The following is a 26,079-nucleotide window of genomic DNA, read 5'->3' on the forward strand; positions in this document are numbered from 1 at the left end:
AGGATAAGGACAGCTGGCTGACCTCTGAGCGCACATCCCAGGGCCAGGGGTAGGTGCGCACGGCTCTGGAGCTGAGACAGCACGAGCCACGAGGGAGGCCGCGCAGCACCAGCTGAGGCTGAGGGCCACGGCAGGGTGGGGCCTGGAGAGCTGCGGAAGGTGCCAGAGGCAGGCCAGGGGCCCTCAGAGCCTCCGGCCAGCTCTCCCCTGGGGGCTCCGGTGTGCAGGTTTCTCGGGGGGCATGGGGGAGGGGTGCGGAGGGCCTTTGTCTGAGCCAGGCCTGGGCCACGTGTCAGGTGCCCGCTGATGGGCTCCCTGGGGGCCCTTCAGAGCCAGAGGAGCAGGACAGGCCTGCCTGGGGGCGGTCAGTGACCTATGCCGCTGCCCATCAGGCCCGAGGCGAGATGATGAGGGTGTCGCAGCCCCCGCCCCCCCATCATGCCGTGCAGTTCCCAGGCACGAGTGGCAGACACCGTGTGACCCAGGCACCACGCGTAACCACCGGGAGCCTTGGGGTCCCCGTCCATCAGCTGGGAATCCCGGCATACAGCTCATGACGTGGCTGGGAAGATTGCAAAAACGGAGGTGGAAGCACCGAGAGAGAAAGATTAGCTGCTGTCGTTAACCTCCACGACCTCCACCCCGAGCCGAGCCCCGCCGTCCATGCCTGTCCTGCTCGCTGCCTCACACTGGCAGTGCCTAGACCCCTCCCCACCTTGTGGAGGAAGTGGCAGTGACGACAGTGATGAAGGGAACACAGAGCGTGGAAGGTCCCATTTATTGTTTAAAGACAGCAGAATGAGAGGAAGGCGTCCTCCTCCCCTGAAACATACCCGTCCTCTCTGCCCTCAGGGCTCAGCACAGGGACGAGACCCTCACACCCCGCAGGTCCCCCAGAGGGCAGCACGCTAGTATGGGGCTGGGGAGGGGAAAGGGACACTTTATGGCAGGCGGGGGAGCTGGGACAGGAGGGGGGATGCGCACCCTCACCTCTTGGCTCCATCCCTCTCCCCTGGGACCTGGTGTTGCCCCCAGACCTGGGGTGGGCTGGCAGACAGGGCTCATGCAACACTGAGTGGGCAGGAGGTGGCACAGAAACCTGGCCCCACTGCCCTCTGGCAGGGCGGGAGGGCTACAAGGGGCCATGCTGGCCACAGCGGGTCCGAACAGAAGTGTCTGCAGTGTACACACAGGAGGGTTGGGGAGGGGCTCCCTCTGTCCCAGGCTGCGCGCAGGGATGAGAGAGGGGAGGTACAGAGGAACTGCCACGCTGGGGGCAGGGTCCAGGTCAGCCATGCCACCTGAGTGGGGCCCTGCATGTGCCAGGGGCTCGGGCTACTCCTTGGCACGGCCAATGATGGTAAGGATGTACAGGAAGATGTTGATGATGTCCGTGTACAGGTTCAGCGCAGCAAACACGTACTCTTCCGGGCTCAGGGACAGCTGCTTGTTCCCCAGCAGCAGCTGGGTGTCCACTGCCAGGAACTGGGGGTGGCAGGACGGTCATGTTGAAAGACATTCCACCCTGCCCAGCATCCGCCCACACCGCCCACCCCCATCACTCACGCAGGTGAAGAGCAGAGCGCCGAGTGAGGCGTACACGATCTCCAGGATGCGGTTGCGGACAAAGATGCAGAGGATGGCGAAGACGAGGAGCACCGCCATGCTCACCAGCAGCACGCCCACGCACGACGTGAAGTCGTAGCGCGTCTGAGGGCACAGGGGCACACGGGGCCTGGGTACCGCAGCCCTGGAAGGCCTCTGGGCCCTCAGGACCGGCAGCCCTGCCTCGGGGGGCCCCTTACCTGCATGGAGAAGATGACCACCGTGAAGCAGACGGTCGTGGTGATGCCTACGGCCATGATGACCGCCTCAGTATTGTAGAAGCTGGCGATCATGCCCACCATGTAGGACAGGCTGACGGTCAGGACCGACTGAGGGGAGACGGAGACTTGAGCATGTGGAGCCGCTGCCCCACTCCCGTCCCCCTCTGTCGCTCCAAAGCGTGAGTCACGGGGTGTGAAGGCCTTAGGGTCTGGGGGTTACCAGGGCAACGAGGTTCCAGGGGTGCTTTCGCCGGAAGTCCCCACAGCAGCTGAGGACAATGAGGGAGATGAAGAAGACGGCGTAGGAGACGTAGTAGGTCCAGACGTTCTCCCGGACAAAGCCCTTCACCTCCCCGACGAATGTGAACACGGCCACGGTGGACAGAGTCACGGACAGCTGCAGGGTCAGCACCAGGAACACCTGGGGAGGGAGGCGGCTCAGAGCTCCGGCCAGCACAGCTGCCCACGCCCTCCGCAGCCCCCGTGGCCCACCTTCCGGATGAAGGCCTGTCGGATGCTCTTGTCATCCCAGTTGGTGGCAGGGAAGTCCTGGTTGTCGTAGTAAGATGGGGGACCCTCCTCGTGATAGTTCCCATGCTGAGGTGCTGAGGAGCACGGTGGGCTGGGTCAGCACCCCTCACTGGTGCCAGGAGCCCCTGCCCTCCCCTGCCCCTGCCCCACTACTCACTGCCAGAATCCTGTGCCGGGAAGGCCTGTGGTTGTCCATAGGGGTTGGGGGGAAAGGGGCTCTGTGGATACGGCCCCTGAGGGTAGCCCCCTTGTGGGTAGGGGCCCTGAGGGTAGCCTCCTGGGGGGTAGGGGCCCTGGGGGTAGCCTCCTGGCGGGTAGGGACCCTGAGGGTAGCCCCCCTGGGGGTAGGGGCTGGGGCCCTGGGGATACCCTGGCTGGCCATAGGGGGAAGGCTGGAACGGGGGCTGTGGGTAAGGGGCCCCTGGGTAGGGAGGCAAGGAGGGCTGGGGCCCCCCAGGATATCCAGGGTTGGGGGGAGGATAGCTGTCCGCGGACACCAAGAAACTCTTTTCATGGGACATGGCCTCAGGTTCTGTGGTCTCCCCCTAGAGGACAGAGAGAGAACGGTTAGCCCTGAGGTGACAGGAACCAGCCAGGGGCCTCTCCACCTGCTACCGGGAAACGGGACGGAAGGAGGGGGTTTCGTGACCTTTGCCCCAGGGCTGTCCGGAGCCCGAGCTGGGGGGCCAGGAGAGGAGGGTGGGTATCGGGTGGCTGGCCGTGTGGCTTCAGGAGGGGCCCCTACAGGCCGACCCCAAAGATGGAGGAGGGGATGGACGAGGGGATGACTTTGGCAGCCTCAGGATTTTGGGCTTCTGCCGTTTCTTGCAAGCAACTGGAGGGGCCGTCTCACCGCTGCTGGCCTCTCCGGGTCAGAGCTCAGCGCGGGTCGGGGCTGGGGGCGCGGTCGGGGAGGTGCGGGGGTGTGCCCGGACCCTCCCCTTCACATCCCGCCCCTTAAGCAGCTTTAAGGGGCCAGAGCCGGCGGCTATTTCTATCCCAGGAAATCCCCACGCCATCTGTGACCAGCCAGAACCCTGACCGCCCCCCCCCCCTCCAAGAGCAGGGCCCTAGCGTCCCTCGCTCCCGGGGTGGGGGCAGCAGGCCTGGATCGGCTGCCGGCTGCCGGGGTGCCTGCCAGCGGGGTACGCCAGGAACAGCGGGTTGCGGGGGGATGGGGGGGTGGGGGATGGAAGCGACCAGAGGGCGTGCGGGGGAACAAAGCGGACGTGGGGACGAGGCGGGTGGTGGCGGCGGCCACGGAACCCGCACCGAGGGCGGGGTGGGCCTCCTGCCCGTTCGGGGGGCGCTCGGACCGCCCGTCCGGCTGTCGCCGCAGTGCGCCGCCCCCGCTCGCCCTGGGCCCTCCGGCTTCCCGGCCCCGCCGCCACCGCCCCCCGGCCCCCGCGGGCCGCGCGCCCGGCGGGACCTACTGACCCACCGCAACGCCTGTCTGCTGTGCAGGGCCCGCGCGGGGGCGGCAGTGGCCGGCCGGCTGAGCGAGTAGACGCGCTGCTGGGCTAGGGCCGGGGACTCACCAGTCGCGCGAGTCGCCTCAGGCCTGTGCGCCCGGTGTCCGCTGCGCGGCCGCGCAGTCGACGGCCGCTGTGCCCGCGCCCGCACCCGCACCCGCTCCGCGACCGGCTGGGCTGGGCTTGCGCCTGCGGCTCGGGAGACGCAGCGGGGCCTTGTGACGGGGCGGGGCCGGCGGTGCGGGGGCGGGGCCGTGGGCTGGGCTCCGCGGGGAACGCGGGGGCTTCTCCCGGATGGACCCTACCCGACTGGGTTTCCCTGCTGGCTTCTTTCAGAGCCCCAGGCCCGAGACCCGCGTCCTGTCCTGTCCGCTGAGGGGTGGCCTTGGGCCGTGAGGGCTGTAGACCTCTGGAGGCTGAGACCTAGCCTCTCCAATTTGGGTCAGGGAATTTTGAGAAATTTATTCCTAAATCTGGGATTTGCTAAGTCTGACAAGCACTCTCCATCCCTCCTTGGCCTTAAAACTCCGCTTCCCCTTTCATCCAGGTCTATTCCAAATCAAGAGGCCTAATTCTTTAAATGCTCTATCCTCTCTAGGAAACTAGTCCAGGTCCTTACTAGACCAGTTATCCTTACTTGTCTTGATCACAGTACCACAAGCTGTAACGGTGGCATTTTTTTTTTTTTTTTTTTTTGCGGTACGCGGGCCTCTCACTGTTGTGGCCTCTCCCGTTGCGGAGCACAGGCTCAGGACGCACAGGCTCAGTGGCCATGGCTCACGGGCCCAGCCGCTCCTCAGCATGTGGGATCTTCCCGGACCGGGGCACGAACCTGTGTCCCCTGCATCGGCAGGCAGATTCTCAACCACTGCGCCACCAGGGAAGTCCAACGGTGGCATTCTTAGCCCTGTTTCGCTGCTAAGGGGCTGAGGCTTAGAGATGCCCCAGGACTGGAGGCCAAGTTAAATTCCCTCGGCTTCAGCGGTCCTGAGGAAGTGCTGCCTGCCACCTCCAGGGACATCCCTGCGACGTGGTCCCCTGGAGCCCTCTGCAGGAGTGCCTGTCCACCTGGGGCCTAGGAATCTTACTGTACTTTCCGGCCTTTTGGACAGTGGCCTCTCCCAGGCCCAGCAGTGATTGGGAAGAGGCTCTGTCCTATGCAGCTGGTGTGCTGGTTCATCGTTGAACGGCGGGCCCCAGGGAGGGCAAACCCTGATCGGTACCTTTGCAGTTGTCCTTCATATAAATACCCCACGGTGGCTGATTTCAAGCGACCACCAGTTTAACAACTGCTTCACAAAGACTCCTGAAAATTGAACAATGTAGTCATGATGTGAGTTGCTCCAGCACACTGCTGCCTGTGGTAGCAGGGATTGGTGTAATAAGTAAATTATACAGTATGTTAGAAGAGGATGAGTTCCATGAGAGGAGAAAATATAGAGCAGGCAGGGATGACTTCAGGTTTTGTAGAACTAGAAGCTCATACAATTTGAGGGGTCTTTTTTTAAGGAAACTAATTTAAAATGACAAATGTGAAGTTGAGGCCAGGGCCCTAGGAGGGGCCCGTGCAAGTCACAGTTCCTGACGGAGGATGGGGGATGCAGGAGGGATGCAGCAGAAGGGACTGGGGCCCGGTCAGTCCAGCCTGGCAGGTCCTCCAAAGGACTCTGGCTTTACTGTGGACCCAGCTGTAGCAGCTGTCGGTGCCACTTATAAGGCTCACTCTGCCCTCTGTTGAGGAGGGACAGTGCGAGTGGGCAGGAGTGGCAGAGAGAGATCAGTTAAGAGGTCAGAGTAGTGATCCAGGCAAGAGATGATGGAGGCTCAGATCAGGGTGGGGGCAGCCAGGGTGCTGGGTGTACAGCTCGGGGCACAGACTGGACAGGTCCTCAATTCCTTGGAGGAGTAGCAGGGCCGGAGGCTGGGTTTTAGTGGCTGAGGGATAAGTGGGAGGTGCGAGATGGAGAGCAGTGGGGGGCACAACTCTCTGAGAGGCTGGAAGCCAATGGAGCACAGGCAAGGGGGGTACTCGGCGGCAGCAAGAGGGATTGTGGACTGTAAAGGTGCAGCTGAGCATGAGGCTCCACGTCCCCTCTGTCACGGGGATGTGCTGCAGCAAGGCCCGTGAGCACAGCATCAGCCCCTTCTGGGGTCAGCCTTGGTGCCGCCGCCACCTCCGAGGACAGTGTAGGCTGGGGAGGCGGGGAGGAAGCTCTCGTAGGTCAGGAGTGGGAACTGCCGACCCACCCTCGCGGGATGGGAGGTCGGTCCCCTGTGTGTTGTTTAAGGGTGAGTGCGGGTGCCGTCACCCAGCTTGCTGGGGCGAGTTGAAAGCCAGCCGTAGCCAGGCCGGCCAGAGCCCCAAGGTGCTCGTGCAATGGGGGAGGGTAACACGGAGGCTTGAGGTCTTGAGTGGAGGGCGATGATTCGAGCCCCCCGTGTGGATTTACCAGGGAGGGTGACTGGCCGTACTGAGGTTCACAGGGCCAGGCCCACGGGAGTGGGGGACCGTGAGCCTACACGCGCCCCACCCTGCCAGCCACTGGGCTGAGGTCAGACAGGTGGGGCGGGTGGGCTGGGCAGAGGGCTGAGGAGCTGGGGGTGGGGCTGGAAAGTTCTGCAGGAGGGGCCGGAGAAGGGAAGCACCCGAGAGGCAGACGCTCTCCCTGGCACTGTGGGCCCCTCCCTCCCTCCGACGGTTTCGCTTTTGTTTTCTTGTCCCAGCCCTTTGGCTTTAGGGCGAAGGGGAAGGAGTCCGGCTGAAGGCCTAGGCTGCGGCGGCCCAGGCAGCTGGGGGAGCGTGAGTGCAGGATGTGGGCCAGCCCCACAGTGAGGGGGGTGCCAGGGAACGCTGCTCAGGGGCCTGCGAGGGGTGAGGCGGGGCTGTGGGTGGCTACCCCACCTGTTCCTTCGGCCCAGGCTGTGATGATGGGTGAGGAAGCGGAGCTGGGGGCAGCCGTGGAACTCAGAGGCCTGCCCCCCGACGTCCCAGACGAGCTGCTCACGCTCTATTTCGAGAACCGTCGAAGCTCTGGGGGTGGACCTGTGTCGAGTTGGCAGAGACTTGGCCGCGGGGGCATCCTCACCTTCCAGGAGGCTGCAGGTGAGTGGACCCATTCAAAGGGGCAGCCTGGGCCCCCACCGGCCGCCGGCCCTGACACCCCCTCCCCCTGCCTGCAGATGCAGCGAGGGTCTTGGCCCAGGAGGAGCACACTCTGCACGGCGCTCGGCTGAGCCTGCGGCCAGCCCCACCACGCGCCCCTTCGCGCCTACTGCTCCAAGGGCTGTCTGCTGGCACGGGACCCCAGCACCTGGAGCAGTATGTCCAAGCCCTGCTTTGTGCCGCAGGGCAGCCAGTGCAGCCGTGCCGTGCCCTGGCCAGTCCCCGACCAGACCGGGCCCTGGTGCAGCTGCCCAAGCCCCTTTCAGACGCAGGTGAGAGGTGGGATCGGGGCAGACGCGCCTTTCAGGGGAGATGCCCCGAGCTGACTTGCACCCTCCCCACAGAAGCCCGCGTCCTGGAGGAGCACGCCCAGTCCCTGGGCCTGAAGGGGGCTGAGGTCTCCCTGGCCTGGGTGCCTCAGGCCCGGGCGGTGCGTGTCGTGGGGGGCATCCCCCCTGCAGACCTGCTGCTGCTGGAGCTGTACCTGGAGAATGAGCGCCGCAGTGGCGGGGGGCCCCTGGAGGGCGTGCGCAGCCTGCCAGGGCACCTGGGCACCATCGCTTCCTTCCAGCAGTGGCAGGGTGAGTGGGGCTGGACACGGCGGCCCACCCTCCCTATACCTTGGAGCCCTGACGACTTCTGTCCTTTCCCTTCCTCCAAGTGGCCGAACGGGTGCTGCAGCGGGCCCACCAGCTGCAGGGTTCAGAGCTGATCCTTGTCCCCCACTACGATGTCCTGGAGCCCGAGGAGCTCAGCGAGCACACCAGTGGAGGGAGCCGCTTGGCCGAGTTGGGGCCTGGGGCCCCCAAGCATGCTCTCCTGGAGGCTGGAGGGCCAGCAAGGGCACAGAATTGTGCAGGGAATGTGACACTGGGCTCTGAGGAGGCACCGGGGCAAACAGGAGCCTTGCTGAGGACAGGGCATCTCTGGGACAGGTCCTCTCTGGGACAGGCCAGGCCAGTCAGCTCCAGGCCCGTGGGGTCTTCAGAACAGGAGGGGTTGGTGAGCCCGGGGCCTACGGGGTCTCCAGGCCCAGTGGAGATTGCCGTGGAGTCTCTGGAGCAGGTGGTGTCAATGAGCCTGGGCCCTGTAGGGTCACCGGGGCAGGAGGGCCTGGTGGAGGCAGTGCTGCCGATGGAGCTGGGAGCAATGCGCTTCATTCAACTCTATCATGAGGACCTTCTTGCTGGCCTGGGAGACGTCGCCCTCTTCCCACTCGAGGGATCAGATACGACTGGATTTCGGGTAAGCGACCCCTGAGGATTCCTCACCTCTACTACTGGGGGCTCTGGGTGCCTCTCCTGTGCCCCAACCTGCCAAGTGCTCCTCCTCACCCCGCCCCGTGGTCCTGCAGCTCTGCGGAGCCCTGGCCCCATGCCAGGCAGCCGAGGAGTTCCTGCAAAGTCTGCTGGGCAGCGTGAGCTGTCACGTGCTGAGCCTGAAGCACCCAGGCAGTGCCAGGTTCCTGCTGAGCCCAGAGGGGCAGCACCTTCTGCGGGGGATGGAAGCTCAGTTCCAGTGTGTCTTTGGGACAGAGCGTCTGGCCAGGGCTGCCCTGGACACAGACCTGGGAGAGGTAGACATGGAGCCCTCCCCTCCCTTCCCCTCCCCTTTTTCACTCCTCAGCCCCCCCCCCCGTACCTCCTCCACCCTTGCTCAGAGGCCTGGGAGGGGTATGTGTCTGGTGGGTACTGGCATTCTTTCCCAACAGGTGGACCCCACTGAGGCCCTACAGGTGCTCCCTGGCCACTCCCACACCCTGTGGCCTCCAGACAGTACAGACGGTGGCCAGGAGAATGTGAGCCTAGGTAGGGCTGCCGGGGGACCCCGGCACATCCTGCGGCCCTTTCTTGACCTCACCCCCTGCTGCTCTGCCCTGTGACCCTATACCCTCTAACCCCATCTCCATCTTCCACCCGGCCCCTGACTAGTCCTCTCCTTCAGCCCCATCCTGGCTGGACTTGACCCCTGACCTGGTGCCTCTCCCTGTCCCCAGAGGAGGTCCGAGAGCTGCTGGCCGCCCTGGAGGGCCTGGACGGGGAAGACTGGCTGCCACTGGAGCTGGGGGAGGAGGAGCCCGCGGGGCAGCCGGAGGAGGAGAAGACTCCCAGGGCTGGGGAGGGGCCTGTGGCACCCCGCACCGGGGTGCCTGGGCGGCTGCAGGAGGAGGCTGAGCTGCAGCTGGCTCTCTGCCGCTCGCTGGAGCCACAAGGCCAGGTGGCCAAGCGGGAGGAGGCTGTGGCGCTGCAGTGGGCCCTGGCCCTCTCCCTCCAGCCGCCCCCGCTGGAGGAAGAACCGGAGCCCCGGGGTGGGGGGCCTGGCGGCTGGGCCCAGCTGGAGGTGCACGCGGCCTTCGAGCAGGATATGGATGAGCTGGGCCGGGCCCTAGAGGCGGCCTTGGAGGTGCACCTCCGGGAGGAGACGGTGGGGCCCCGGGGCTGCGTGCTGCCCGCGGAGCTGTGTGCCTGCCTGGAGCGGCGCCACGGCGTGAGCGTCGCCCTTCGTGGTGACCGCACCGTCCTCCGTGGCTTTGGGACCCAGCCCACCCGTGCGGCCCACCACTTAGCAGCGCTGTGGGCTGGCCCCCGGGATCAGAGCTTGGCCTTTCCCTTGGAGGCTTCGGGCCCCACTTGTGAGTCTGCAGCGCGCATGGGGGAGGGCAGGGTGGACCGGTGCCCCAGGCATGGCCCACATGCCCTTTCTCCCTGTGTGTCAGTGCCACAGCAGAGGCCGAGGGAGCTCTTGGGCAGGCTGGAGTGTGTGGCCGAGAGCAGCAGTGAGTTCCATACGGTAGTGCAGGCCTTCTATGACACACTGGACGCTGCCCATGGCAGGATCCGTGTTGTCCAGGTGAGTCCACGCCCTGCCTTGCCAGCCTCTGGCCTCCTGGGCTCCTGGCACCATCTTGGCCTTGCAGAGCCTGTGGGCTATCACTCTTGCCTACGTCAGGATCGGCTGGCCAGAAGCTGCCCAGCAGGCTGAAAGCTGTTCGGGGGCAGGGGAGCACCAGGGCTCCGCAGCCCCATTCCCTGCCCGAAGTGTGTTCACGAGTGTGCGGCCAGAGAGACAGCAGGCTGTAGAGCTTAGGGGGTCCCAGCACAGGTCCCCACTTCGCCGGTTACAGCCCGATGCCGGCCAGTTTCTTCCTCTAGAACATGGGGTGGTGATGCCATCTCGTGGCTACTGTGAGGATGACTCATTCCCCCAGTTGTCCTGGGTGCTGTTCTGGGGCCCGTCTGCCTCCCAAGGGGTCTGCTCCAGCAGGAAGAGGGCTGGCTGCAGCGAGGCAGCCTCCTCCTACATTTTCACTTGTTGAACGTGGCAACTCTGAGCACGGTTGGGTTGCGGAAAGGGCTGGGCACCACGGGTGGGGGACCCGAATGAAGCTCTGGGAGCCCCAGTGAGCCCTGGCCACCCAGGCAGGTGGGGAGCGGAGGCTGAGAAGGAGGGGCTCAGAGGCGGGGTGCTGGAGGCAGCGAGGGCGGGAGCGCCTGCAGGGCCAGAAGGAAGGACTGAGGAGGGGCTGTGCGCCAGGCAGGGGTGGAGAGCGGCGGGAGGTGAGAGCTAGGCCGGGCTGAAATGAGCTGGCTGCGGAAGCGAGGGGGCAGAGAGGAGCTGGAGCAGAGTGCAGGGCTGAGTGCTTCCGGCTCAGGGGAAGGAATCTCGGGGCGGTGGAGAGCTGGGCTCACGGTGCGGGGGAAGCCAGGTGGCCCTCTTGACGCACCAACTTGTGGGTGGGTGGGCCTGGGGGCAGGGGGCGGTGAGCAGCAATAGCAACCCGGATCTGTTCAGATACGCAGACCCTCACGCCTTTCCCAGACCGGGCCCAGTCCGCCACCAGCAGCACCACCACCGCTTTCCTGGGGATGACCACTGTAACTCTGGGTGGACTTAGCAGCTGTCACTTCTGCACTTGGAGAGAGGAGGACGCCCTGCACTCATGCCCCGTGCTCCTCCCGAGGCTCTGTTAGTCAGTCACGTGCGCTTGATTCTTCTAGCAGGACCTTTGTGACTTTACGTGGTACACTTGAGTCTTTTTTCCACTTAACGATTTTAGAGACTGTTTCTTGCCTCCCTGCATGGAAGATCAGGAGAATGGGCTTCCCTTCCCCCTTTCACCTCTTCCTCCCTTTCCATCTCACAGTTTGGCCAGTGACATTACTTTTAAGTTGGCAAGGTTGACAAATGTCATCTTCCATTCTGCATGGCACGCTTCTATTCGAGGCATGAAGCTCCAAACTTGGGCCATAGGTCGATCGAAATATAATGACAATGAACAAATATTTACCACTGGACCAGAGAGGAAAGGGGGAAATGAAAAACCTAGTTATTGAAACCATGTTGCATGAAAGAGAACATTCTAGGATTCAAGGACTAATGGCTCTTTTTTTTTATAATAGACTTATTTTATTTATTTATTTTATACGCTGTGTTGGGTCTTCATTGCTGTGTGCGTGGGCTTTCTCTAGCTGCAGCGAGCTGGGGCTACTCTTCGTTGCAGTGCACGGGCTTTTCATTGCGGTGGCTTCTCTTGTTGCGGAGCACAGGCTCTAGGCCTGCAGGCTTCAGTAGTTGTGGCATGTGGGCTTCAGTAGTTGTGGCTCGCGGGCTCTAGAGCGCAGGCTCAGTAGCTGTGGCGCACGGGCTTAGTTGCTCCGCGGTATGTGGGATCATCCCGGACCAGGGCTTGAACCCGTGTCCCCTGCACTGGCAGGCAGATTCTTAACCACTGTGCCACCAGGGATGCCCAACTAATGGCTCTTGATTTTGTTCACTTTCTTCGTTTTTCTCTGTGGTGCTTGGCTGCTGGCTTACTCTTGGTGACCGTGTCACCTTCTTGCCTAGATTCCTTTTCTGTGTAGTAAAAGTATCTCCTTGAGTGAGTAGTCAACATTTTGGACTTTTAAATGTGTTTTGCCTTTTGCAATTAGAAGTAATTTGCAACTATAATTTGATATTGGTATTTTTTTCAAACAAAAGATGCTATGTGTTTATTAAGACATTTCTGTTAACTTAAGCACAGCTGGTTCTTGCATACCTTAATCTGTCCTTATTTTGTCCTCACCATTAATAGTTTGGTTGGATATAGGGTTCAAGATCAAAATATGTTTTGCTTCAGATCTTTTGAGAGACTTAACTCTTTTTGTTTCCTCCTTAAAATTTTTTGTTCTTGGAAAGGCAAGAAAAAAAATCCTTCTATGGTCTCTTAGCATCCAATATTGCTGGTGAGGACCCCAATATGAAAACGTGAGGTTTTTTTCCATGTCTATATGTCGACTTTGGGGTGTGTGTGTGTGCACGCGTGCGTCTGGACGCTTGTAGACTTCTCTTTCACTTTGAAGGTTGAAGTTTTCCCATCAGGTAGGTGCCTTTCCACATTGTCTTTGGCATTTTATGGCAAGATCCTTTCCATCTGAAGATGCTCCCTTCAGCTCAGGCAAACTGTCTTCCATTAAGTCCTCACTTGCTCCCATCACCTGTTGGGTGTCTTCTTATGGAGCTCCTATGACTCAGATCATAGAGCTCCTCCCCCCTCCCTCATCTGTCCTCTCACAGTTCCCAACTCTTTTCTTTAGCGCTGCACTCTGAGTCACTTCCTGAACTCCATCTTCATCATCTTATTATTATCCACACCCACTGGATGCAGTTCAGCAATTCCATTCTTAATGTAAGAACTCTCTAATTTTCAGACTGTTTCTTTTTCACAGTAGGTCGTCTTGTTTCATGGATATAATATTCATTTGCATCCCTCTGAAGTAACTAGTTAGAATTTCTTTAGAAACTTTTTGGGTCCCTGAGTTGGCTCCTCTTCGGTTGACTACTGGGTTGGTCACCTTGGTCTCCCATCACTGAGAGGTCCGGGGCATCTCCTGGTGTTGGGAGTGAAGTCCTGCGGGCAATGCAGGCGGGCGGCTCAGCTTTTCTCTGCAGAGGCCTGGCTGTGGGTGCAGGGTTCTGGTGAGTGGATGGGTTGCCTACCCGCAGACACCCCTGGAAGCCCTCCAATGCCACTTGGGGCTCCGTGGAGGTGGCGAACGTCCGCCTAATGTCTGCTACTGGGCAGAGCAGGACAGGAGCTGTGAGGTCTCCCCAGGCCCTGAACTCCTCCAGGAGAGGGCTCTTGATTTCCGGGCTCAGCCCTGTGCCCTGTGGCCCAGGGGATACAATAGCCTGGTTCTGACCAAGGCCGCCCGCAGGTGGAGCGTGTGTTGCACCCGCTGCTGCAGCAGCAGTACGAACTGCACCGGGAGCGCCTGGAGCAGTGCTGTGACCGGCGGCCGGCGGAGCAGGTCCTGTACCACGGCACGTCGGTGGCCACCGTCCCAGACATCTGCGCGCACGGCTTCAACCGCAGCTTTTGCGGCCGCAACGGTGAGGCCTGGGTCCCTGAAGGGGCGCGGTCTCTGCCCACCGTAACCACCCTGACCCCCGTGCCTACCCCCCCACAGGCACGCTCTACGGACAGGGCGTGTACTTCGCCAAGCGCGCCTCCCTGTCGGTGCTGGACCGCTACTCGCCCCCCGACTCCGAGGGCCACAAGGCGGTGTTCGTGGCGCGGGTGCTGACCGGCGACTACGGGCAGGGCCGCCGCGGGCTGCGGGCACCCCCCCCGCGGCCCCCCGGCCACGCGCTCCTGCGCTACGACAGCGCGGTGGACTGCCTCCCCCGGCCCAGCATCTTCGTCATCTTTCACGACACCCAGGCGCTGCCCACTCACCTCATCACTTGCAAGCACATGTCCCGGTCTCCCCCTGGAGACCCCCCTGAGCTCTTGAGCAACTCCCCAGCCACCTAACCCTAGAGGCCCCGCCCCCTCGGCCCAGCCGCTGGCCTCCCGCTCCCCAGGCTCCCCGCTCCGCACAGCCCCACCGCCCCCTCCCCCGCCCGAGCTGCCCCCGGGGGCGCCCCTGCCTCCTGCAGTGGTGCCCATAGGGGCGACCGGGCGAGGACGGCTTGGGCAGTGTTCCCCGCCCCCACCCCCACCCCGGGCCGGCCCAACCACCAGGGGTCAGCAGAGCCCAGGAGGAGGGGGGCCGGCCCTCGCCCGAGCGCGACCGTGTTGTTTGAATAAATGTGTACGTGAAACCAGGCGCGGGGGACCTGCGAACTTCGGGTCCGACCTGTTTGCGGGGGTGGCTAGGGGCGGGGGCCGGGGCGCAGAGTCCGCTGGTGCTTTCGGGAGGCCCTGGGCAGCCGGCAGAGGCCGGACCCGGCGCGCACCCGAGCGCCCCCGCGTCGCCTTAGTGTCACGCACGCTCCGCTTCCCTAACGACGTCTCCTTGCCGACCGCCCCGCCCTCTGCGCGCGGGGAGGGGGCCGTACCGGGCGGTGGGGGTGCGCGCGGGGGACGGTACCCGGTAGAAGCCGCGCTCGCGCTCAGGCCCCGCGCGCACTCGGACGCAGGGGCCGCACGGGCGGCGCTCGGTTCGCGGCCGGGGCGGGGCTCCGGGCTCGCCCCGCCCGCGCAGCCTGCGCAGCTCTCCCGGCAGCAGCCGTCCGGCCGCACTGGCCGAGCCCAGCGGAGCTGAGCCACCGGGCACGTAAGACCGGGGCCGGGACAGAGAGGCGCGCGGCGGGCGGGAGCCGCGGGGTGGGGTAGGGGCTCTCCCTCCGCAGGCATCGCGGAACCAGAGGCTGCGTCGCTGCCCATCCTCCCTCGGGAGGACGCCACCTCCGCGCGCGGAGACTGCGGAACTGGACGGGCGGTGCCCGGGGTGTGGGCAGGAAATGCGGCTGGGGTGGTGCGGCTGGCGGTGGGGCGCCGGGCGGGGGGCTGGAGCGGAGGCGCCTTGCGGACGGGCTGTAGGGGGCGGGGCAGGGTGGCCCCCAGCTCGGTGCCCGCCGTCTCCTCCCCAGCCCTTAGCCTAGGGGCGGAGGCACAGAGCCCACATTGTGCCCCCGCGCCAGCCCGGCCCCGCCGGGACAGAGCCGCATTCACCTCCTGCACGGCAGCGCTTGTGGGGCCCGGGAGCTGAGGGGCGTGCACGCGCGGGTGTGGGTGCCCCGCGGCAGCTCCGCGCAGGGCGGGCTGCTGGAGGGGCCGCCCGGGCTCCCACCCAGCCTTGCGGCAGCACAGCTCCCGCGGCCCACGCTGATGCGGCTCTGGCTATTTATAGGCGTTCACTGCGGAGACCGAGGTGGGACTGCGCGGGGGCTGGGCTGGGGTAAGGCGACGGGGAGCGCTATTGGCTCAGACAGCTTGGAGGTAGAGCCAGTGTGCGAGGTGCGGGGTCTGGGAGGGGAGGGGCAGCAGCCAGTGCTTCCTCATGGCCTGGCTTGCTTGCTGAGTCGAGGAGTAGAGGAGATGGGGTCCAGGTTTGGGATGGAGGGATCAGAGGCCAGTGTCCGAGTGACGGGGTGGAGGGGGGATCTGTCCTCTGATTGGGTGAACCCCTGGGTGACAGCGTGGAGGGGTCAGTGTTTGGGTGACTAAGAGAAGAGAGTGGCAGTGAATGTTGGGGGGTGGGGGGTATCAGTGTCCCAGTGATAGACTGGAGGGAGTGAGGTCAATGTCTGGGGGGGGGGGGTCTCCGTGTGGGTATCGGAGGAATGAGCTGGAGCAGGTGAGGCCAGCTGTGGATGGCTGCAAAGAGTTGTCCGTGTCTGGGTTGAGAGGGTCGGGGTTCAGTATGTAGATGAAGCGGGACATAGGAGCGGTGTGGGTGTCAGTGTCCAGATGACAGGGTGGATGGGGTGGGGTCCATGTTTAGGTTAAGAATGTGGTGGTCGGTATGCAGTATCCCCCCCATACACGGTGGTGTGACACCCCCTCCCCCCCGCTCCCTCTCCAGGAGGCCATGTCGGGCGAGGACCACGAGGTTCGGGCAGTGGTTGAGGATGGCTCCAACGGAGGCAGTGGCTCGCCCAGCCCTGGGGACACACTGCCCTGGAACCTGGAGAAAACACAGCGGAGCCGGCTAAGCGGAGGTGGCCCTGGGGGGAATGGGAGTGTCTTGGACCCTGCCGAGCGGGCAGTCATCCGCATTGCAGGTAACGACGCTGAAAAGCTTCGTCTGTCCAATTCATAAACATTTGCTTGTTGACTGAGCACGTGCTGTGTGCTCTGTGCAGGTATAGGACTGGGATGAGAGACGTGAGGGTGATATGCGGGTCAGAGAGGGGCCTCTCCTGTCCCAGGTGGTTGCAGACAGCACAGCGCCACCTGCTGGCTCCACCCGGTCAGCTGCATGAGGCCTGAGGTTGAGCTTGCTGAGCTGGCACCATCATTGGTCTCAGGACAAGGGTCCAGTGCCCAGATGTGATGATGACACTTTCTTGAGATCCTGCGGCAAAGCCGCCTTCGAGGCCCCTGGTCTTGGCTGCCACCATGGGGGTGGGGTGGGTAGAAGCATATAGGAGCAGGACAGGAGGGGCCACCTGGTTGGCGAGAGCCCCAGCCCCTCCCTGAGCCAGGGTCCGGCCTTGCCCTCTAGTAGCTGCCATTCTTGCGGGGAGGATGGGGAAGGCCCAGTGCAAGGCCCCTGACAGTGTCGGGCTGGCAGCTGGACAGTGGCTCCTCCCTTTGGGAAGTAGGTGACCTAGGGCTTGAGGCTATTGGGCAGGGCGTGCTGGGAAGGGAGGAGCCAGCTGAGGGTCTCTGGATCAGTCTGTGGACTACTGACCCTGTCCCGTTGGCTAGGACAGAATGATGATGAGGGTCTGGGGGATGGGCTGACCCTGCAGGAGACTGGGAGGGTGGACCGAGGTGCGTGGGAAGAGGCCTGGAAGCCCAGTGCTGGGCGAGGATGGTGGCGGGGGCAGCAAGGAACTCTGTGGGTGGAAGCACAAGCAAGAGCTTGTGGGGACGCAGGGGAGCGGGACAGCGTGAAGGGAAACCTCACCATCTGCCCCACCCCCGGGAGCCGGTGTGGACATGGCACGGGACCGCCAGTCCTTTTCACATGTCACATCCGGATGTTAAAGGACGAGGTTCTTTTTCACTCACGTGCAAGTGAACCCTGAATGTCCTCTCGCAGCCCTGGACCCTCTTCACTAGCAGGCCCTGCGGGCGCTCTTTGTGTGCGCCTGGCAACCCTCTTAGCCCTGAGCCCTGGAAGTGGGGCTTCTGGCCACAGTGTTTGTGGCAGTTCCAGTTAGAGGAACACTGCCGGGGGCATTCTGGAGAGGGCATTCCTCAACACTGGGAGATGGGGGATTGCCAATCTGATGAGTGGCAAAGAATTTGTCTTTTTTTTTAACCAATCATTTTTTCTTCTGTAAATTCCCTATTTCAGTCCTTTTATTCGTAGTTAAGTTTTTGTGTGTAAGGGTTTCATGTTGAAGATACCCACTCCACCTCCCAGGTTGCAATAGAAGGATCCTAGGTAGCGGCGGTTGGAGCAGAAGGTGGGGGGGGGCGGCCAGGTGAGGTCGCTGGGTCTGGCAGGGTGGTGGAGAGCTCGCGGCTGGGGACGGAGGGTGCCCCTGCAGCGCCGGGTGCGGAGAACTCGGGCTGTCGGCAGGCCGGCGACTGGGGGGGGGGGCGGGGGCGGGGAGGGGGTGTGCGCCCGCCGGGACGGGCGCGGGACGCAGACTCGTAGCCTCCCAGCCCGCTCCGCTGCGGCTGCCGAGCCGACGCCGGGAGGCGCCCAGGCGCGCTGCCGCCTCTCCCCCGGGCCCCGCCCGCCCGTGGGGCATCCTGGGTGCGGGGCGGGGCGGGGGCGGCCCCTTTAAGCGGCGCGCGCGGCCGCAGGGACCGAGTGGCCGCCGGGGGCAGGAGGCTCGCTCTGCGCCGCAGCGCTCCGCTGTGTCCCGCGCCTGCCGCCGGCATGGCTGCCCTGCTGCCGCCTCGTCCGCCGCCCGACGAGCAGGACTTCATCCAGGCCTACGAGGAGGTGCGGGAGAAGTACAAAGGTACGGCGCCCCCGCCCCCCCTGCGGGCTGCCTGCCGTCTGGCCGGCCCTGACAGGTCCTCCGGCCGGACAGTCCGGCCTCTGACACCTCGTCCGCGGTAGTCGTCCCGATCGGAGCCCAGCCCCGCTCCGCGCCGCCAGCCTCGCTCGACCCGCGCGGCCGCCGGCGCCCGAGGAAGAGGCAGCGCGCTCGGCGGAGCCCCATAGTCATGTCCTTAATAGGCATCGTGCAGCGTGGGTGGGGTGGGTGGGGTGGGCCGCCCCGCCCCGCCCCGCCCCGCCCCGCCCCGCCCCAGCCAATGTCCTGTGTCCGGAGTCTGTGCACAGCAGACACGTGGTTCAAGGCAGAGCTGTCCTCTGCCTCTCAGCTAGGTGCTTCCCCCAGGGGTGCGGGTGGCTGCCACTGCCTGGCAGTGTGGGTCGCATAGTTGCTGCCTTTCCTCACCTTCCCTAGCTGGTGAGCACCTAGGCCACCACCCGCCTCGGCAGGGACTCCTGTTACGCCCTTCTTACTGTTCCCTGGGGAGCAGCTGTGGGCTGGGGAAGTTAGGGCGGCCCCCTCCTGCTCTTCAGAGGAGCTACTCTGTGCCTTTGGCAGACCCCCCTGGCCCTGCTGCACACCCCCTCAGACCTCTGGACCTGCCCAGGCCTTACTGCTGTCAGCTGCCCACAGCCCAGCTGCCTGGGGCGCTGGGCTCTGAGCAGGCATGGACACAGCCCTGGCTCCTGGCCCGCAGAGGCTTAGAGAGGGTCGAGGTGGGGCCCTGGACAGAGCTGACCCAGAGCAGGTCCCAGCTCCACATGGCTGGTTATGCTGGCTCTGCCCCCAAGGGCAGTTCAGGGAGAGAGGTCCTGCTGGGACCTTGCCTGGAGCCTGGGCAGCCGCTGTCCATCCACTGACCTCACCCAGGCAAGCAGGGGAGGTTTCACGGGGCCCAGGGCTCGCCTCCGCCAGGCAGTCCTCCACTCACAGCTTTCCTGGGTCCAGGGCGGTGGATGTGCTGTGTGCTTCTTGTCAGCTTCTTGTCAGCACTGTTGTCGCCGATCCGTTGCCTCTGTGACCAGTTCGCTGGGGCCCGGTAGAGACACTCGTGACAGTGGGCTCCTGAGCCTGACCGCCGCACCTGCAGGGAGGGAGGGTATGCCTCTGGAGGGCTGGCCTGGCCTGGGAGGGTCCATCTGGACAGGTCCAGGGCAAGGAAGCAGCTGCCCACTGGGCCACAGCTCTCCTGGCAAACCCCAGGACGAAACTGTTTATGAACTGGCCACTCTAGTGAAAGTGGGGACACTTACACAGAATGACTAGTGCTTTGTTCCAGCATCTTCCTCGGTCACATAACGTCGCAGGGCCGTGTGTGGTTCCAGAGGCCGTCAGGGCATCAAGCTAAAGCATCCCAGCCTGAGGAGCTGTGTCCCTCTGCTCCCGGGATGCCAGCCCATCTCTCAGGAGTGAGTCCTGAGGACCCTGTGGGCTTCCAGGGTGGCTGTGAGGGCACACCGGGCTGCCGTGGCCCGTGCCCCCTCCCGGGCTCGCCTGGTTCCTGCCTGCGGGTGCTGGGCCACATGCCCAAAGTGGACTGGCCACCTCCACGGTGAAGCCCCCCTAGCGTGTGGCACTGGCCGGAGGGCGGGTGAGAGTGGCGAAGTGGGAGCGTAGGAGCCGGGGACGGCCGAGTGGGGCCGAGGGGAGGGGAGCCTTCTGGGGTACCCCGAGTCACCTCCCCTCCTGGCTTGAGGCAAGGGAATGGGGGGGCGGGGCTGTGCCTGTGGCTGGGCCGGGGCCACTGCCAAGGCCCAGGAGTGGCCTAGAGGAGCAGAAGCGGCCAGGCTCTGGGCCGCGGCCTGATCCTGTGAGCCCCTTGGGCCTCCTGGAGGCCTGAGGCCCTGGCCCATCCTGCCCCAGAGAGGAGGCCGCCCCTAGTGAGGGAGCAGAGCGAAGCCCCTGATTCCTCCGCCATTGGGTGACTGCTGGGGGCTGGGGGGGCGCCGCAAGCACTAGCAGGCTCTGCCCTCGGGGACCCCTGGCCCACTGCTGGGCCCACGAAGGGCCCTGGCTTCTGCCTCCTGGCCTCTTCCCTGCACCTGCACTCGCCCCCAGCCCCACCTTTGCCCTGCTCGCGCTCGTGAGATGCACTTGCCCATCTGCCTCCAAAACCCAGCTTCTTCGCCCCTCACCTTTATGTCCCCCCACCCCACAGAAGTGGAGGTGTCACTCCCCAGCTCTCCCTGTGGAAATCCCCAGTCCTCCCCACTGGGCCCTGCTCCTTCCAGAACAATCTCCACTTCCTGTCTGCCGGAACCGCTTGCCCCTCCCCATCCTCCCTGCCTTCGCTCCAGGACAAATTCCTGCGGGGCTGAGGCCGCCTGGGCCTGTGGTTGGAGAGCTCCCTGTGGGCTGGCTGGGGTCTGCAGAGCCTGGCCTGCGACAGTTCCGGAGGCGGGGCGCCCGGGGGAGCCCAGGGGGGCCTGTGGTCCCCGTGCACGGGCAGGGCTGGGGGTGGGGGCGAGAGTTCAGGTGCGGGGGAAGGGTGTGTGGGGAAGGAGCCCCCCAAGCTTCCGAGCTCTTTGCACGCAGAGCCAAAGGCCTGTCCAGGCGGACAGGGCATGAAGTACAGGCCAGGGCGTGGGGAGCGCCAGCGGGAGTGTCTGGTCGGTGTGTGTAGACTTCAAGGTTGTGTCATCAGGGCTGGGAGCAGAGTCAGTGTGGATGGGGGTGGGGAGGGGCAGTGGGTGTAGAGAGGGGAGGGCAGAGGGGAGGAATGTTGGTGGGGTGGGGGTTTGGGGGGGCAGGTGCTCCAGGCAGGGCTGGGGTAGGGAGCCTGCAGGAGGCACCCACCTGGAAGGCCTGCGTTGGTCTAGAGAAGGTGGGGCTGGAGAGGCGGACGGGGGTGGGGAGTGTCAGTGCATCTGCAGGGCACGTGCTTTCTTTAAGACTCAGCTGGAAGGGTTGCCCCACCTCCCTATCAGGCCCTGGGCCTGCCTGGTGCCATTGCGCCTGATGTCCTCCTCACGTGTCCCACCGTCTCCCATCCTGGACTCAGAGCTTGGTTATCTGTGTCCCTGGCACCAGCCCCAGGCCCTCAGCCAGCACTTGCAGGGTGCTTGCATGGGTGAGTGGGTGAGAGCATGGGGTGTCATCCTTGGCGGCCAGAGCTCAGCTGGCAGGATCAGAGGCTGGCAGTTGGGCTTTTGGTCTGTGTTTATGGTCAAAAGCAAAACGTGCTGGGACTTCCCTGATGGTCCAGTGGCTAGGACTCTGTGCTCCCAGTGCAGGGGGCCCAGGTTCGATCCCTGGTCAGGGAACTAGATCCCACATGCTGCAGCTAAGAGTTCGCATGCCGCAACTGGAGACCCCGCACGCCTCAACTAAGACCCAATACAGGCAAATAAAGAAGTAAATACTAAAAAAATTTAAAAAAGCAAAATGTGCTAGAAACAAACAAACAAGCATTGTGGAAGTATATGAAGAAAAAAGGTCAAAGTCACACCTTGGGCCCCTAGTCTCGCTGGCTGGGGTGACCATAGTGTGTGTGTGTGAGAGAGAGAGAGAGAGGGAAGGAGAGGGAGGGAGGGAAAGAATTCAGTGGTTTTTAGTGTATTAATAGACTTGTGAAACGGTCAGCACAACCCATTTCAGAGCATTTCCATTCCCAGCCCCTGGCAAACGCTGGTCTACTTTAGGTCCTTATGGATTTGCCTATACTGGATATTCCGTATAAATGGAATCATACAATTTTGTGCCTGGCTGCTTTCACGTAGCGTAGCGTTTTATCCATGTCACAGTGTGTACTGGTTCTTCATTCCATTTCATGGAATAACGTTCCGTGGTATGGATAACCTGCATTTTGTTTCTCTCTGGTTAGGTTGATGGCTATTCGTGTTGTTTCCACCTTTTGGCTATTATGAATGTGCTGCTATGAACAGTGGGCCAGTTTTTGTGTGGATGTATGTTTTCATCTCTCTTGGATATATACCAAGGAGTGGAATTGCTGGAACATGTGATAATTCTATATTTAACTGTTTGAAGAACTGTCGGATTGCTTTCCACAGCAACTACACCATTCTACGATCTCATGAGCAGTGTATGAAGCTTCCAATCTCTTCACATCCTTGCCAGCACTTACTATCTGCCTTTTTGATTACAGGCATTTAGTCCTAGTGGGTGTGAAGTGGTTTCTCTTGATTTTGATTTGCATTTCCTGATGACTAGTGTTGTTGAGCACCTTTTCTTTTGCATATTGGTTATTTCTATATCTTCTTTCCAGAAATGTCTATCCAGAGGCTTTGTCCATTTTTAAATTGGGTTTTTAGCTTTTTATTATTGAGTTGTAAGTGTTCTTCATGTATTCTAGATATAAGTCCCTTATCAGATAGATATGGTTTGCAAAAATATTTTCTGATTCTGTGGGTTGGCTTTTTATTTTTTTGATGGTGTCCTTTGGAACACAAAGGATTTTAATGGTGAGTTCGATTTACCTATTTCTTTCTTGGTTGCTTGTGCTTTTAGTGTCATATCTAAGCACTGTTGCCTATTTCAAAGTCATGAAGATTTATGGCAATATTTTCTTCCAAGAGTTTTATAGTTTTAGCTGTTACATTTAGGTCTTTGATCTATTTTGAATTAATTTTTGAGTATGGTGTGAGGTAGGGGTCCAACTTTATTCTTTTTTTTTTAAACTGTGCCTTGAGGCTTGCTGGGTCTTAGTTCCCCAACCAGGGATCGAACCCGGGACCCCCAGCAGTGAGAGTGCTTAGTCCTAACCACTGGACCGCCACATAATTACCCCAACTTTACGCTTTTGCACGAGGATACCCAGTTGTTCCTGAACCATTTGTTGAAAAGATTATTCTTTCCCCATTGAATGGTCTTGGCACCCTCATGCTTTTTAATGGGTACTATGTGTTCCATTGCATGGAAGTATCTCTGCTTGCTTATCTGGTCCCTTTACATGAACATGTGGGCTTATCGTTAAAAATGATTGTATTTCTAAATTGTCCTCTGGCGTAGATGAGCCAGCAGATACAAGGCAGACTAGTTCCAATCCCTTGCCAATTGATGGATGAGAAAATTCTAATTTGTTTTAAGTTGCATTCTTTGACTAAGTGATCATCATTTCATAGTTATTCACTCTTTGTATTGAAAAGCATTGTTCATTTCTCTGTAAGGTGTTTTGTTTTGAATTATAAGAGTTCTTTATTTATTATGAGTGTTAACTTCCTTGTGTGTTATCAGTGTTTCTAATTTTTCTTTCAGTTTGTTACATTTTTTAAAATAAATTTATTTATTTATTTATAGCTGCATTGGGTCTTCATTGCTGCACGCGGGCTTTCTCTAGTTGCGGCGAATGGGGGCTACTCTTCATTGCGGTGCGCGGGCTTCTCATTGCGGTGGCTTCTCTTGTTGCGGAGCGCGGGCTCTAGGTGCGCAGGCTTCCGTAGTTGCGGCGCATGGGCTCAGTAGTTGTGGCTCGTGGGCTCTAGAGCGCAGGCTCAGTAGTTGTGGTGCACGGGCTTAGTTGCTGCGCAGCATGTGGGATCTTCCCGGACCAGGGCTCGAACCCGTGTTCCCTGCATTGGCAGGCAGATTCTTAACCACTGTGCCACCAGGGAAGCCCAACAAAGAGGATTTTAAATATCTTTTCTCCCGCCTAACTCAGCTTCCCGAGGGCAAGGTCTGTGTCCTGTTGCACCTCCTTAATGGGGTTTGAAAATGAGCAGGTGAATGGGAGGGAAAGTGGACCCCGAGCTGGACCCCTGCAGAAACCCAGACCCCAGACTGGGCTGCCATAGAGTGGGAATGGAGGTGGGGGTGGGGAGCAGCGGGGGTGGGGTGGGGGTGTGGGGGGTGGAGTGGTGCCTCTGCAGCAGGGGCGGTGGAAGAACAGGAGCTTAGCTTGGGGGCAAATAAACTGAGATGATCGTTGAGCCGGGCACCATGTGAAGACTCCAGTTGCTGGGGGACCAGGCTGGGCACTGTGCTTGGGGCCCTCGCGGTGCGGGGGGGGGGGAAGCCTGAGGCAGAGGGGGAGCCTTCCCCAGGGGGTGGTCTGGACAGCCCAGTGAAAGGGAAGGAGCGATGAGCCAGGAGCCGGCTGCCCTTAGAGCGCCTGGCGTGGTCATAAGGGATATCGGGACCTTAGGGAGACCTGTTTGGGGGCGTGGTCAGATTGGGGGTGCCAAGGGGTGTGTAGGAAGTGAGAAGGGAGGTGGAGACGGTGAGGGGTCCGGCAGTATGTGAGAGGGAGACCGCCATCCAGGACGGGGCAGTGACCCGGAGGCCGAGCTGTCAGCAGAATGCAGCCTGGGCAGAACACTGGCTGGCAGGGGCCTGGGTGGCCCGAGTGCTGTGTGACCCTTCTCATTTGCCCAACCGCACATGCTGGGGGTGGGTGTGACAGCCCCTTGCCACCCAGGGCCCTGTGGTTCAGAAGGGGTAGAGGCTTCTACAGGTGTGGGGATGGGAAGGCGTGGGGGAGGGAAGGCTGGGGGAGGGGAAGGCGTGGGGGAGGGGAAGGCTGGGGGAGGGGAAGGCGTGGGGGAGGGAAGGTGTGGGCGATGTTGCCTCCTGGCCTCCGTTTCCCCAGTGAGACTTGAGGGGAGCCGGCAGCAGGGCAGGGGTTGGCAGCAGGATCTGGGCACCTTGGGAACAGATGCAATGAGGCTGGAGAGGGCTGATGCAGGTGGGAGGCCAGGCGCCCCCGCCCGGCGTGGGGCCAAGGGCAGTGGCCAGAAGCAGGCTCACACTGGACAGGGAGATGCAGGGCTGGGAGAGCTGGTGCTGTGGCTGCCTGCAGGGGCTGTGGGTGGTGAGGTCTGGGACCTAAGAGGGGCCTTGGGCTGGGTCATCTGGTGGTGGCCCCAGGTGATGGTGGCTGGGTGGAGGGGGAGTCAGGAACCCCTTCTCAGGTGATGGGAGGCAGGTGCCCACTTGCTCTCCATTTGTGGACCTGTGAAACTAGAACACATGTTGTATACTTCCAAAATACATTGGTGGGACAGGCATAGAGTAGACATCCCCTTTCTCAAAGGGAGAAAGAGAAAAGAATAAAGGGGTAACAAAGAGAAAAGAATAAAGGAGTCCCAAGCAAGTTTGAAATCCAGCAGGGCAAGTTCAATAGGTTTGAAGGCCTGAGAATACTCCTCTGTGGCTTGATGCTTTGCTCTGTACACGTTCAGCTCTGCCGGCCTCTGCCTCTGTGCCCATGGCTCCACCCTCTGGGCCCAAAGCTGTGCCCTTGAAGTCATTTTTCCTTTTTCCTGCCGGGCAGCATATGTTTGAAGCTGAGTAGCTCTGTCACCCCATTTCCTGCCTGTAGTATCCCAGAATTCCAACAGCTTTCCTTCCTTTCATTCTGTCTCTATCCTCTTGCATCCAAGCTGGCAGTGTTTCTGCTGATACAACATTCTTATACACCTTGTGGGTCTCCCATGTATGACACAGAGATCTGTGCCATCAGGTTAGAGGCTTCTCCACAGAGCTTTCCTGGATGACCCTCTCTATCCCCAGCTTGTGCTGCGAGGTTTGAATGCATCTGTGAGTCAGAGATCAAATCTCTTCAGAGGAAGATTGTCCAGTTGCATCCTTGTCTCTCTCTCCTAACAGTGAGTCTCCCCACATTAGCATCTTCTGCAGTCTGAACAGGCCTTGAGTTTCCCAATCACCAGTGCTGGTTCTTTTTTTGCTTAACAGTTCCTTCCACAGTTTACGTCTTTCCTCCTGCACTTTACCGTAAGGAACAGGTTAAAACCAGGTCACACCTTCCACACTTTGCTTTGAAATCTCCTCAGCTAAAGATCCAAGTTCATCACTTATAAGTTCTGCTTTCCACCCAACAGCGGAACACAGTTCAGCCACATTTTTTGCACTGTTTAATCGCGATCACCTTTCCTCCAGCTTCTGGCAGTATGTGCCTCATTTCCTTCTAAGTCATCACCAGCAGCATCTTTAACATCCATATTTCTTCCAACAGCCTGTTCAAGGCAATCTAGGCTTTTTCTATCATGCTCCTCAAAATTCTCCAGCCTCTGTCCATTACCCAATTCCAAAACCAGTGCCATGCTTTTAAATATTTGTCACTCCTGGTAAAAATGTCTTCATTAGTTTCCTGTGTCTGCTGTAACAAATGACCACAAACAGGTGGTCTAAAACAACAAGTTTATTCTCTCATACTTCTGGAGGCCAGAGGCCAAAATCAAGGTGTTGGCATGGCTGTAGTTTCTGTGACGGCTCTAGA

General features: G+C 61.1%; 3 protein-coding genes and 1 long non-coding RNA gene across 14 annotated transcripts in view; 2 read left to right on the forward strand and 2 right to left on the reverse strand.

Moving 5' to 3' along the window:
- Positions 1-1,135: 1,135 nt before the first annotated feature.
- GRINA (glutamate ionotropic receptor NMDA type subunit associated protein 1) lies at positions 1,136-2,878 on the reverse strand. The gene is made up of 6 exons (XM_067712637.1): positions 2,515-2,878; positions 2,319-2,431; positions 2,047-2,247; positions 1,806-1,934; positions 1,567-1,710; positions 1,136-1,485 (listed from the first exon to the last, which is right to left on the reverse strand). The coding sequence occupies exons 1-6, from the start codon at positions 2,876-2,878 to the stop codon at positions 1,336-1,338; spliced, it is 1,101 nt and encodes a 366-aa protein (XP_067568738.1). The 3' UTR covers positions 1,136-1,335.
- Positions 2,879-2,896: 18 nt separating this feature from the next.
- PARP10 (poly(ADP-ribose) polymerase family member 10) lies at positions 2,897-14,081 on the forward strand. Of its 6 annotated transcripts, XM_067712633.1 has the most exons (11): positions 2,897-3,502; positions 6,554-6,629; positions 6,749-6,932; positions 7,010-7,264; positions 7,337-7,573; positions 7,654-8,237; positions 8,347-8,800; positions 8,989-9,624; positions 9,709-9,842; positions 13,190-13,364; positions 13,442-14,081. In XM_067712633.1, exons 3-11 carry the CDS (start codon positions 6,755-6,757, stop codon positions 13,786-13,788), a joined length of 3,000 nt encoding a protein of 999 aa, XP_067568734.1. In that variant the 5' UTR covers positions 2,897-3,502; positions 6,554-6,629; positions 6,749-6,754; the 3' UTR covers positions 13,789-14,081. The 6 variants fall into 6 exon arrangements, with proteins under 6 accessions (XP_067568734.1, XP_067568733.1, XP_067568735.1 ...); XM_067712632.1 differs by having other exon boundaries at positions 6,554-6,932; XM_067712634.1 differs by lacking the exon at positions 6,554-6,629.
- Positions 14,082-14,390: 309 nt separating this feature from the next.
- The window catches only part of LOC137210597 (plectin), a 57,653-nt gene continuing 45,964 nt past the window's right edge, over positions 14,391-26,079 (forward strand). For 2 of the 6 annotated variants that reach the window (XM_067712612.1, XM_067712614.1), the window contains exons 1-2: positions 14,391-14,533; positions 15,785-15,983. In XM_067712612.1, the coding sequence (XP_067568713.1) occupies positions 15,791-15,983 (193 nt within the window). In that variant the 5' untranslated portion in view covers positions 14,391-14,533; positions 15,785-15,790. Of the gene's footprint in view, positions 14,534-15,784; positions 15,984-17,688; positions 17,847-26,079 lie in introns of those variants that run through there. The other 4 variants (XM_067712621.1, XM_067712622.1, XM_067712629.1 and 1 more) reach the window with 3 other exon arrangements.
- On the reverse strand, positions 17,597-19,982 carry LOC137210603 (uncharacterized). Its single transcript, XR_010936632.1, has 3 exons — positions 19,139-19,982; positions 18,817-18,969; positions 17,597-17,817 (listed from the first exon to the last, which is right to left on the reverse strand). It is a non-coding gene; the product is annotated as an uncharacterized lncRNA (long non-coding RNA).

This window comes from Pseudorca crassidens, chromosome 17 (assembly GCF_039906515.1).
Source record: "Pseudorca crassidens isolate mPseCra1 chromosome 17, mPseCra1.hap1, whole genome shotgun sequence".
In the NCBI taxonomy this organism is placed as follows: Eukaryota; Metazoa; Chordata; class Mammalia; order Artiodactyla; family Delphinidae; genus Pseudorca; species Pseudorca crassidens.

What these genes read in the sequence shown, in the direction of transcription:
- GRINA (XM_067712637.1), bottom strand. Translation starts at nt 2,878, where the DNA reads ATGTCCCATGAAAAGAGTTTCTTGGTGTCCGCGGACAGCTATCCTCCC. An exon ending in CCCGGCACAGGATTCTGGCA is followed by an intron (nt 2,432 to 2,514) that starts GTGAGTAGTGGG and finishes CGTGCTCCTCAG; the next exon opens with CACCTCAGCATGGGAACTAT. An exon ending in TGGTCATCTTCTCCATGCAG is followed by an intron (nt 1,711 to 1,805) that starts GTAAGGGGCCCC and finishes CTGTGCCCTCAG; the next exon opens with ACGCGCTACGACTTCACGTC.
- PARP10 (XM_067712632.1), top strand. Translation starts at nt 6,641, where the DNA reads ATGTGGGCCAGCCCCACAGTGAGGGGGGTGCCAGGGAACGCTGCTCAG. An exon ending in TTCCTTCCAGCAGTGGCAGG is followed by an intron (nt 7,574 to 7,653) that starts GTGAGTGGGGCT and finishes CCTTCCTCCAAG; the next exon opens with TGGCCGAACGGGTGCTGCAG. An exon ending in CCAGGAGAATGTGAGCCTAG is followed by an intron (nt 8,801 to 8,988) that starts GTAGGGCTGCCG and finishes CCCTGTCCCCAG; the next exon opens with AGGAGGTCCGAGAGCTGCTG.